Source organism: Micromesistius poutassou (assembly GCF_964030765.1).
Source record: "Micromesistius poutassou genome assembly, chromosome: 2".
In the NCBI taxonomy this organism is placed as follows: Eukaryota; Metazoa; Chordata; class Actinopteri; order Gadiformes; family Gadidae; genus Micromesistius; species Micromesistius poutassou.
Window position 1 is genome coordinate 9,983,492 of NC_140272.1, and position 11,649 is coordinate 9,995,140.

Sequence of the window (11,649 nt, forward strand, 5' to 3'; positions counted from 1 at the left end):
TGACATATAATCATATTCTACTGTTAACGGTCACTAATTTTCTCATTTTAGCTACAAACATTAATTCTGCCGTGTTGGAAGGTGCAAAAATGCTAAATCAAAACCCCCGAGATGGTTCAGCATCTATTCTTATTCTGCTCACTGATGGAGACCCTACCACTGGTAAGACACAGTTAGAACTAACAACTAGTAAGACCTTACAAGTAAGACCAAACCATTAGTAAGATCAAACCACTAGTAAGACACAGTAAGACCCAACAACTAGTAAGACCTTATTAGTAAGACCCAACCACTGTTAAGACACAGTTAGACCCAACAACTAAACCATTAGTAAGACCAAACCATTAGTAAGATCAGACCACTAGTAAGACCCACCAACTGGCAAGACACAGTAAGACCCAACAACTAGTAAGCCCTTATGAGTAAGACCAAACCACTAGTAAGACCCAACCACTAGTAAGACCTTACGAGTAAGACCAAACCATTAGTAAGATCAGACCACTAGTAAGACCCAACAACTGGCAAGACACAGTAAGACCCAACAACTAGTAAGCCCTTATGAGTAAGACCAAACCACTAGTAAGACTTAACCACTAGTAAGAACTTACCACTAGTATAAAACCCAGCCCCTAGTAAGACTTAACCAATAGTAAGAACTAATCACTATAAGACCCAGCCCTAAGACTTAACCAATAGTAATAACTAATCACTAGTATAAGTTCCAACCACTAGAAAGAACTAAGCACTAGTAAGAACTAATCACTAGTATAAGACTCAACCACTAGTAAGACCCAACCACTGTTTTTTCATTGCAGGGGAAACAAATCCTGTAAAAATACAGAAGAATGTGGTACGGGCCATAAATAAGAAATTTCCATTGTACTGTCTTGGTTTTGGTCATGATGTCAATTTTGAATTCCTGGAGAAAATGTCACTGGAAAACAACGGTGTAGCGCGGCGCATCTACGATGACTCTGATGCCGATCTTCAGCTGAAGGTGAAACAGAAACAACTCATGTCATTACACACTCTACACAATGAATTATTATCATCCATCTGGATATAATTATGAAGTTATCATCAATCAAATACAATTGTGAAGTAATCATCCATCTGAATGCAATTATGAAGTTATCATCATTCTAAATACCATAATGAAGTTATCATCCATCTGAATACAATTATTATCATCAATCTAGATACAATTATTAAGTTATCATCATTCTAAATACAATAATGAAGTTATCATCCATCTGAATACAATTATTATCATCAATCTAGATACAATTATTAAGTTATCATCATTCTAAATACAATAATGAAGTTATCATCCATCTGAATACAATTATAATAATCAATCTAGATACAATTGTGAAGTTACCATCAATCTAAATATAATTATGAAGTTATCATCCATCTGAATACAATTATGAAGAAGATGAACTGCAGTGTTGGACATGTACAAAAAAACTTTCACAAATGTCTTGCTCAATGCCTCCTCAACTCTTGTTTGCGTGTCCACACCTCTTATATAGTTCTATTGCCTCCACAGGGTTTCTATGCAGAGGTGGCTACTCCTCTGTTAACCAATGTGATGATGATCTATGAAGGCGGGGCTAATCTCACACAGACTAATTTCAGCCAGTATTATAATGGCTCTGAGATTGTTGTTGCTGGCCAGATCACCAACAACAATATTGAAACGTTCTCCCCACGGGTTGTAGCCATCTCGGTAAGAGCGTCAACAGTGTGCGTCATATTTTGCTTGTTTGGTTTACATATAAAAGAAATCTTATGGTTTTTATTTTATTGATACACACTGTTTATCAAAATGTGTTCCATCTGTCACCCAGGGAAACAAACGTGTGGAATTTTCTGAAACAAATTCCAGTACTGTAATGACAGCATCTATGTCAGAGAGCAACACCAGAAGGCTTTGGGCCTTCCTGACAGTAAAGCAGCTCCTGGATAAAGAGTAAGTATGTCCAGTGTCTCATATAATCAAATTCCAATTTTCAAGCTGAAACTTTTTGAGTGATCTTTAACAGCTTTTAATAAGAACATGTTTGTATGAAGAGACATTTCACACCGTGTCTGACATCCTGAATCCAGGTTACAGCTAGATGGTGAGGAAAAGGAACGGGCCAAACAAGAAGTGCTTGAACTGTCTTTGAAGTACCGCTTTGTGACTCCACACACCTCCATGGTGGTGACAAAGCCTCCCGGAGAGAACGCACAAGTGCTCAATAAACCCAAGGAAGGAGAAAAGCCTCCATCGCCTCAAGGAGGATTTGTTGGTTATGATGGTAAGCTTTACTTTAACACATGTGCATTGTTTGTTTTTAAGTTTTGCACCGTATCTGTATCTCTTGTTTATCCAAATCTCTTCTCTCCCAGCTCCCTCTTTCTCAGCTCCCTCTTTCCCAGCTCCAGGATCAGTAGGTATGAATCCTTGCTTCTGAATAGTGGCAGGGCAGCAATATATGTATATGAACTGTCGTAAGCATTATGTCATACATGTCATTGTATTATAATTCCGTTCCAGGAGGGAGTTCTCTTCTTAAGCACCGTATGGTTTTGCGTAAGTCTGTTTTATCATATATACACAATGCCTTACATTTTCTGAATCTGCTTTTTGATAACTTAACTTTAATTAATGTTAGTTGGGCTAGTTGTTAGTTGGGCTAGTTGTCTTGTGTTTTTCACCTTTGGTTGGTAGCTTAAGTTTAGTAGCCAGCGTGCTTATAAGGTTGGTTTGGTCAGGGGGGCATCGTCACTACCTGGAGCTTGCATAAACAGAGCCTGGGTCTGTTGAAGGTGGCGTTGCTGTTTTTAAGGCTGTGATAGCCATAGGATAGGATAGGTACATTGTACTTTTTTTTTTTTTTTTACTTATCTCTATATTAAGTGGGCCTAACTTAACGAAACACCTGTGAAAGAGGGTGCCCACTTGATAACCCCAGTGATATTTCGGCTTACTGCTGTATTTACTGCTGTTAGTTGGGCTAGTTGTCTCGTGTTTTTCACCTTTGGTTAGTAGCCAGCGTGCTTATAAGGTTGGTTTGGACAGGGGCTTCTGAATGTGTTTTCCTTGGATTTTGGCACAAGGGATTATAACATCTGATCCTGTGTATTAATGAAATGCTTCGAAGTTCCAGGAATTAGTCATTGTGTTGTTCAAATCATTGTGATGATATGTGACTAACTTTGTTAGTCCTGTGACTTTGTTAGTCAACCACTGGCCAGATGGAGCTCCACACATGGTGGCATACCCCTGCCAAACCGCGTGCAAAACTGTGTGCAAAACTGTGTGCATGCAACCCATCTAGATGTGCAACACATCTGTGCACACAAATAATTATGAACACTTTCACAACACTGTTGTGCTGTATTTCTCTGCCCGTGTGATGTTATTATATAGCCTGCAAGAGAAAAATCCTTCATTAAGTGCACACATAAAACAAGGCAGCACACAACAGACCTCCCTGTGGTGTTTAAGTGTTAATCAAGCATTATTAACACATTAATAGTTAGTAAATCCTTAACTTACGAATTACTTCTGCTTTATTAAGGCAAGGCAACTTTATTTATATAGCACTTTTCATACACAAAGCAGACTCAAAGTGCTTCACATATAAACATTGTCATACAATAAAAGAAAATAATAGATAAGTAAAAAGTAAAATAGATAGAAAATAAAGGCAAAGTTTAAAAAAAAGATTTGAAAGGCAAAGTAAAAATGCATTTTAGAAAGTGAGAAAATAAAGGCAAAGTTAGTCATAAAATAAAAAATAGAAGCATTGTAGATTTAACATTTAGCAGAAAGCTAAAGCAAACAAAAGTCTTCAGTCTTGTTTTAAAAGCTGTCAGAGTTGGGGCAAGTCTTAAATCCTCAGGGAGTTTATTCCAGCTATTTGTTGCATAGTAACTAAATCCTGCTTCCCCATGTTTCGTTTTGACTCTGGGGATAATTAACAGATTGGTCTCAGAGGATCTTAGTGGCCTAGAAGGCTTATGTAGTGGAAGAATATCAGTTAAATATTTTGGCCCTAAACCATGTAGGGATTTTTAGGTTAGCAACATGATTTTAAAATCAATTCTCTGACATACAGGGAGCCAATGTAACGATTTAAGAATTGGTGTAATATGTTCAAATTTTTTTGTCTTGCTCAATGCACTGGCACAACATAACTATGGGCTGATAGTCATTTGGTGATAGCGATACATAGATGTGTGTGTCATCAGCATAGCAGTGATGGTCAATATTGTTATTTTGCATGATTTGCCCTAGTGGGAGCATGTAGATGTTGAATAGAGAGGGTCCTAAGATCGAACCTTGTGGGACTCCACATGTCACGTTTGTTGATTCTGAAACAAAGTTGCCAATGGAAACAAAGTAGTTCCTATTTTGTAAGTAGGACCTAAACCAATTTAAGACTGTGCCCGAAAGCCCAACCAAGTTTTCTAATCTGTCCAAAAGTATTGTATGGTCTACAGTGTCAAATGCAGCACTGAGGTCTAGTAGCATTAGTATTGAGATTTTGCCAGAGTCTGTGTTAAGACGGATGTCGTTTACAACTTTAATAAGGGTGGTCTTGGTGCTGTGAAGGGCTCGGAATCTGGATTGGAAGGTGTCATAGCAACTATTTGATGCCAGGAAGTCACTAAGTTGCTGGAGGACAACTTTCTCAATGATTTTACTTATGAAGGGTAGATTTGATATTGGTCTGTAGTTGTTAATAATAGAGGCATCTAGGCTCCGCTTTTTTAAAAGGGGTTTGATAACTGCAGTTTTTAAGGCTTTTGGAAAAGTGCCTGATTGGAGAGAGTTGTTAACTATTTGCATGTCTATTGCTAGGCAGTCAAAAACATTCTTAAAGAGGTTGGTAGGTAAAGTATCAAGGCAACAGGTGGATGGCTTCAGTTGTGTCAGTTTCCACAAGAGTTTTAGAGTCTATGACATTAAAGCATCTCATTGCCACGTTACTTTTGCCTGAATAGGGTGGTAGTCCAACATTTTTGTTTAAAGTGGAGACATTGATGGCGCGTCTGATGCCTTCAATTTTATCAGTATAAAATGCTGCAAACTCATTGCATTTCTGCGTGGAATGAAGGTCAGGCGGAATTTATGTTGGGGGCTTGGTCAGTCTGTCAACAGTTGCAAATAGGGTTTTGGCATTATTAGTATTGGTTTTAATGATATTGGAGAAAAATGTTTCTCTAGCACTTTTTAAGTCTAAATTGTAGGCACGGAGGCTCTCTTTCTAAATGTCATGGTGAATATGAAGTTTTGTTTTACGCCATATGCGTTCAGCCTTCCTGCATTCTTTTTTCTGGGCTGTTACAAAAGCAGCTTTTCTCCAGGGTGCCTTTTGCTTTCCAGAAATCATTTTAACCTTATAAGGTGCAATGACATCTATGACTTTCAAAATTTTCAAATTAAGTTTCCCTTTGTTTACTCTCTTAGTGATTACAGCAGGAATGCAAAAGTTGCCATGTTTTGATGTAGGCAACCTTGGGTTCAGCAAATTATGCAAAACTTCCTTTGTGCTGTGTCTACGGCTGAACCCTTTTTTGTCTCAGTAATAATCAGGACTACTATCAGTACAGGGAGGGGGGGGCTGGGGCGCCCTCCGCTTGGGTGTTATCAGACTGTGGTCATGACGTGGGGATGGTATCATTAACACAGATGCAAGTTTGATGCCAATATTTCTCAGTTTCTTAAATTCATCTGGAAAATCATAAAGGGAGGAGACAGTGGAACTGGAGTTGTCGTTGTGGTTATGGGAGAGATGAGGCTGGTGGTCAAAATCGATGGGGGAGTGCTGGAGGTCATTAACTCATGACCTCAAAACATTATTCTCAAGTGCAACTGAATATAAATTGTATGTGTAACAGTGATAGGGTGCTGATGGGAGGCATACATTCCCTAAGGACCGAGTAGTCAATTGACCTGGACCACTGGGGATCCTCTCCAGTAGCAGCCCATGGCATCAGCTCAGAAAAAAAAAACTAAAGCGTCTCATGCTACGTACTATTCTGTCTAATGTGCTGTCATGTGAATAAGATTCAGAGCCTGGTCGGAGGAGGTGGTCATCATCATCATCATCATCGTCAAGAATGTCACCACCAATGACATTTGCCGACATAATGCACAGTGCGAGTTCCCCCACTCATGGTAAGGTTTTGTATGTTTTTTCTAATGCTGTGCTTCTACCATACATAGTCAATGTATCTTTACAATCAACCAGATATTACATGTTTTACAGCCATTTCAGCAACTCTCACACACACACACACACACACACACACACACACACACACACACACACACACACACACACACACACACACACACACACACACACACACACACACACACACACACACACACACACACACACACACAGTACTGTACTTGTACTTCAGATTTGTGAATACCAATATAGTTTGGTAATTCTAGGTTGGTAAGTCTGTTTTATCATATGTACAATGCCTTACATTTTCTGAATCTGCTTTTTGATAACTTAACATTAATTAATGCTTCAAAGTTGCTGTGATTCAAAATGCTGCAATTTTGAATAATCAAATTGTAACTGTGACCCATTTTTTCTGCTAGAATGTGAACACAATGACAATATGTTTTTGGCCAAGAATTCCAGGAATTTGTCATTGTGTCATTCAAATCATTGTGATGATATGTGACTAACTTTGTTAGTCCTGTCGTTCTGTATTACTGTTATAATGAGCGATGTTGTCTATGAAATGCATCCTGCATCATGGCATTATACTATAAGTGTCTGAGAATCAACCGCTGGCCAGATGGAGCTCCACACATGGTGGCATACCCCTGCCAAACCGCATGCAACCCATCTAGATGTACAACACATCTGTGCACACAAATAATTATGATCACTTTCACAGCACTGGTGTGCTGTATTTCTCTGCCCGCGTGGTTATTATATAGCCTGCAAGAGAAAAATCCTTCATTAAGTGCACACATAAAACAAGGCAGCACACAACAGACCTCCCTGTGGTGTTTAAGTGTTAATCAAGCATTATTATCACATTAATAGTTAGTAAATCCTTAACTTATGAATTACTTCTGCTTTATTAACTCTTAACGTTATTCTCAAGTGCAACTGAATATAAATTGTATGTGTAACAGTGATATTGTAACTGTTGCACATAAGTCACTCGATAAAGTGTTGCTTGGATGCCATCGGTGGGATATGTAGTAGATATAATGTGTGTTGGAGGAGAAGGGTGCTGATGGGAGGCATACATTCCCTAAGGACCGAGTAGTCAATTGACCTGGACCACTGGTGATCCTCTCCAGTAGCAGCCCATGCCATCTATGGCATCAGCTCAGAAAAAAAAAACTAAAGCGTCTCATGCTACGTACTATTCTATCTAACGTGCTGTCATGTGAATAAGATTCAGAGCCTGGTCTGAGGGGGTGGTCATCATTATCTGAAGACATAATGCCCACTGAGACGACGGTTTACAATGATCCTCCTGGTAAGGTTTTGTATGTTGTTTTTTTTCTAATACTGTGCTTCTACCATACATAGTCAATGTATCTTTACAATCGACCAGAACCAGATATGACATGTTTTACAGACTGTTTTTGTGTTCTATAAGTTTGGGCATTTAATGTTATTTTTTCTTTCTTTTTCCTAGTTTCTATAACACCTGTTCTCCAGATGTTTGTTCGAAGAACAGTTAATGGGAGCTTGCCACTGTGTTACGATCTCAACCCATACATACCACTTAAACTACTGCACAATCCCAACAGAGGTCACTACTGAGTCATTTAAATGTATATATCATATCCATCCATCTATCTAGTTATATAAACTATTGTGATAGATAGATAGATAGATATAAATCCATAACGATAGTTATCAATAGTTATATAGACTATTGAGATATATATATATATATATATATATATATAGACTGTTGATATATATTGTTTTCATGCATTTAGCTATTTGTTTCTTAAAGTCTATCTTTATTGCATTTATCATCCAGAAATGACTTTTATACATGTAACAGGCAGATATGTCCCCACTCTGTAGAGCTCTCTATCAATGGTCAACTGGAGTCATTTCCCAATGTTGGCTTCAAAAGGATTGTTATCCACAACCAAAACCAACAAATTGACATCAACCAGCTTTATATAAGTGTGAACGATGGACCGAATGTAACAAAGATCCGATGGGAGCCGAACATCATCGATATCCAAAGGTGACCAACACACACTTCACAAACCAAGGAGAGTTTGGTCTTATTTTGATGCTTCTTTTTGTCCAAATGAGAAAGATGTGTGACAGAAGGTACTTCTTTTATAGGGGAAAACTGATTCAGAGCCACAACAAGACAACCATAATGATCGGTGACTCGCTCTTGATCATAATGCGTCATGAACAGAAGGGTAAAAGCCTTCTCTGGCCAGTCTTCAGTCAGGTCTCCAATGACAAAGTCGAAGGGCTTTTAGGTAACTCGAATATGCTCTTTCTGCTGTGAGACATGGAGTAGGCTACTTGTTTAAAACATAGGTGTATTTGCTATGTCATTGGATCTTTTGAAACCAAACAGACCAATCATTTCAATGGTTTGTGGTTGCCTTTCAGCTGTCAACCCGGTGGTCTACGAGAGTGTGTCCGCCCCGTCCGGGACAGTCACGGTCAACGGCAATACGTTCGCTGTTTCAGAGTAAGATGGTTGATTTATATTGGTTCTCCCACACACAAATATTACCATATGGCATTTCACTCTCATGATTGTGATTAGGCTTAGGCTACTTACGCTGAAATCAAAATAATTACCTTTTCGACAGGAGTGACATTTTCGACTACAGTGTGACGTCTGCTCCGAGAATAAAGTGTTGGTTAACATCTGCAAAGAATGCCTTGGAGGGACGTCTGTTCGATTTTCTTGTCACAGATTTATGAATGAATAAATCTGAAATGATCTGCAATTCCATTCCTTATGCACTGTTGCGTTCCTCAGCTTCAAAAGCATACGTCATGTCACCTATTGGATAAGACATGTAAGAGCAGACACACATTTGTTTATATAATAAAATTAATCAACATTGTTGGAGCGTATGGTTTCACAATCTATACCGACTACGTATGGGATCTTCAATTGCTCTTTGTGTTTAGATTACCAATTGTATAGTGGACATACACCAATGTTATTATAATGTATTCGGGTTGGATTGAGAAGGGAATCAAAAGGTTCCCCCAAGGAACATGGCGCAATGCATCTTTGGGAGAGAAGGTTTAGGTCTACTACAAATGGCATGTGATTACTTAGAAGTAAACCTGTCCAACGGGTCAAACCTTTTTTTGTTGGTTTAAATTTTATAAAATGACCTTAATGAGTCCCTCACATGCTAATCCCTCTGTGTTGACCAAAAATATGTTGTATGTGTGACCTTGGGTATAATACTCTGCTGCTGTTTGCATGAACTTCAAAGAGACAGGTTGGATGGAGCACTTGATGGAGCACTTTCCTGGTTTATTTCTGCAACATGGGACAAACACACAACCAGTGTGGACACATTATTAGAAAGTCTGTCGTCTGTTCCCGCTCGAACACAGCGTTACATCGTTTGCCTCTGAGCAATTATCACTTGTGTGATAGTATAGTGGTACTTTAGAAAAGCATACTTGTAAATGAAATATAAATATAGCGGGTTTGCCTATTTAAAGTTGGGGTGCCAGTCAGAGTCAAGTCTAACAAAGTAAAGTAAAACGGAACAAAATAGTTTAGTATAACCCATACAAAATAATAACCAGGCAGATCAAAACACAGCAATAAACCACAAAAGCAAGCAAACAAAACAGCAATGCGATTTTCAATATATATCTTTCACAATTTATTGTCCACAGTGCCAAAAAAAAACAAGAAGTCTGTGTGAATCCCGGTTTAGTTCATTCCGGATAATCCGTTCCAGTCTTTCACAATCCACAGTTCAATCCATCATGCGCCACAAAACAACAACTCAAAAAAACTCCGCTCCGGGTTTTCCGCGAACTCCAACACAAAATAAGGAAAGAAACTCAAAGTAAACAGCGTCTCTCGTCGCGATGCAGCAAAACCCATCCAAAACAAAAAAATGCCCACCGGGTACTCACGGTACCGAGTTTCTCTACAGTCAGTCTGTCAGTCCGAGCACTCGTGCCGACGGAACTCCAACGATGAGGATCTCCGATGCCCGACGGCTCTATCACGGAACCTAAAACACGTCTAATGCCGCGGTCACCCTTGTTCCTCGTGGATTCTCCTTCTGACTCTTTTTCTCTTCTCACCACTTCCCCGGTGACTTGCACTCATTTATTTTTCCATGCCCTTCCGGGAGGACGGATTCAAAACTACCCGGCAAAACGGTGGATTATTTCCATTGGCGTAGGAGCTAAATGTGGGTGGATGACGGAGGAAGCCATGAATGGAGGTGCGTTTTAACGCGATTCTGACTTTGCGGCGCTACACTATACTGCCATCTAGTGGCAATAAAACATAGCGACCATGTCCAAAACACATTAAAAAATGTAACTTAAAAGAACACTCACATATCAATAACACATAACAAGATTGCATAATCAACAGCAGAAAATAAACATACCTGCAACATGGGACAAACACACAATCAGTGTGCACATTAATATAAAGTTTGTCGTTTGTTCCCGCTCAAACCATAAAAGAGGAGCTCCGTAGTAGCACAGGTCACGTACACCTCGTGCTGCTAGTAGCTTAACACTCTTCACTCATAAGGGCAACAATACTTTAGCCTGGAAATCCAGACCCACATCTAGAAAGCTGTAGGGTCTGGCAACGAGTAATGAAAATGGCCCAACTCGAGGGGCGGCCCCAAGCAAAGGGCTGGGTGGTAAATAAACAACGCCTACTGGGTCTGACACTGCATTATGGAGTTCAAGTGTTCACGAGGTGTGTGTGTGTGTGTGTGTGTGTGTGTGTGTGTGTGTGTGTGTGTGTGTGTGTGTGTGTGTGTGTGTGTGTGTGTGTGTGTGTGTGTGTGTGTGTGTGTGTGTGTGTGTGTGTGTGTGTGTGTGTGTGTGTGTGTGTGTGTGTGTGTGTGTGTGTGTGGTCCGTGTACGTTGCCGCCATTCGATTTCCGTTCTGAGATGGAAAATCCAAAATCGGAAAACGACCCGTTTCCCGTTTTTCGTTTTGGAAAACGAAAAACGGAAAACGAACCGATATCCATTATCTGATTTTCTTTTGCTGAGCTTATGAATGGAAATAAAGAATAGGATCACCTGGGTCGTTTTTTCATTCCCAATTTTGCATTATTGTCTTTCATCCGGAAATTTACAGAAATTTGCCCTACATGTATATATTACCGCCATTTAATGAATAAAGAAGCGCTTATTTGGCATAGCATAGCCTAAACTAGGCTACTTGTTAAACTGTCTCCTGTGTATGCGCGCGCTGCGCGCCAGTCTCCTTCTCCCTCCTTAGGAGACGTTTTACTTAGTGGGTTAGATTTACTTGTAGTGGGTTTATTATTGTTATAGTGGATACCTCCTGCTGCCCATAGGTCTGTAGACTATAGGTAAATAAACATCAACATCTTAACATCATCTCATTAACCTCCGTTTTCCTTCATCTGTC

At 39.5% G+C, this 11,649-nt stretch overlaps 1 protein-coding gene across 2 annotated transcripts in view; it reads left to right on the forward strand.

Annotated features, from left to right (window-relative positions):
- The window catches only part of itih3b.2 (inter-alpha-trypsin inhibitor heavy chain 3b, tandem duplicate 2), an 18,305-nt gene extending 9,199 nt beyond the window's left edge, over positions 1-9,106 (forward strand). The window contains exons 9-22 of one of the 2 annotated variants that reach the window (XM_084464642.1): positions 52-162; positions 816-997; positions 1,553-1,732; positions 1,854-1,975; positions 2,113-2,306; positions 2,398-2,442; positions 2,546-2,581; positions 6,068-6,178; positions 7,438-7,521; positions 7,684-7,800; positions 8,085-8,253; positions 8,358-8,503; positions 8,640-8,721; positions 8,846-9,106. In XM_084464642.1, the coding sequence (XP_084320768.1) occupies positions 52-162; positions 816-997; positions 1,553-1,732; positions 1,854-1,975; positions 2,113-2,306; positions 2,398-2,442; positions 2,546-2,581; positions 6,068-6,178; positions 7,438-7,521; positions 7,684-7,800; positions 8,085-8,253; positions 8,358-8,503; positions 8,640-8,721; positions 8,846-8,960 (1,694 nt within the window). In that variant the 3' untranslated portion in view covers positions 8,961-9,106. The remainder of the gene's footprint in view (positions 1-51; positions 163-815; positions 998-1,552; positions 1,733-1,853; positions 1,976-2,112; positions 2,307-2,397; positions 2,443-2,545; positions 2,582-6,067; positions 6,179-7,437; positions 7,522-7,683; positions 7,801-8,084; positions 8,254-8,357; positions 8,504-8,639; positions 8,722-8,845) is intronic. The other variant, XM_084464643.1, reaches the window with a different exon arrangement.
- The last annotated feature ends 2,543 nt before the right edge of the window (positions 9,107-11,649 follow it).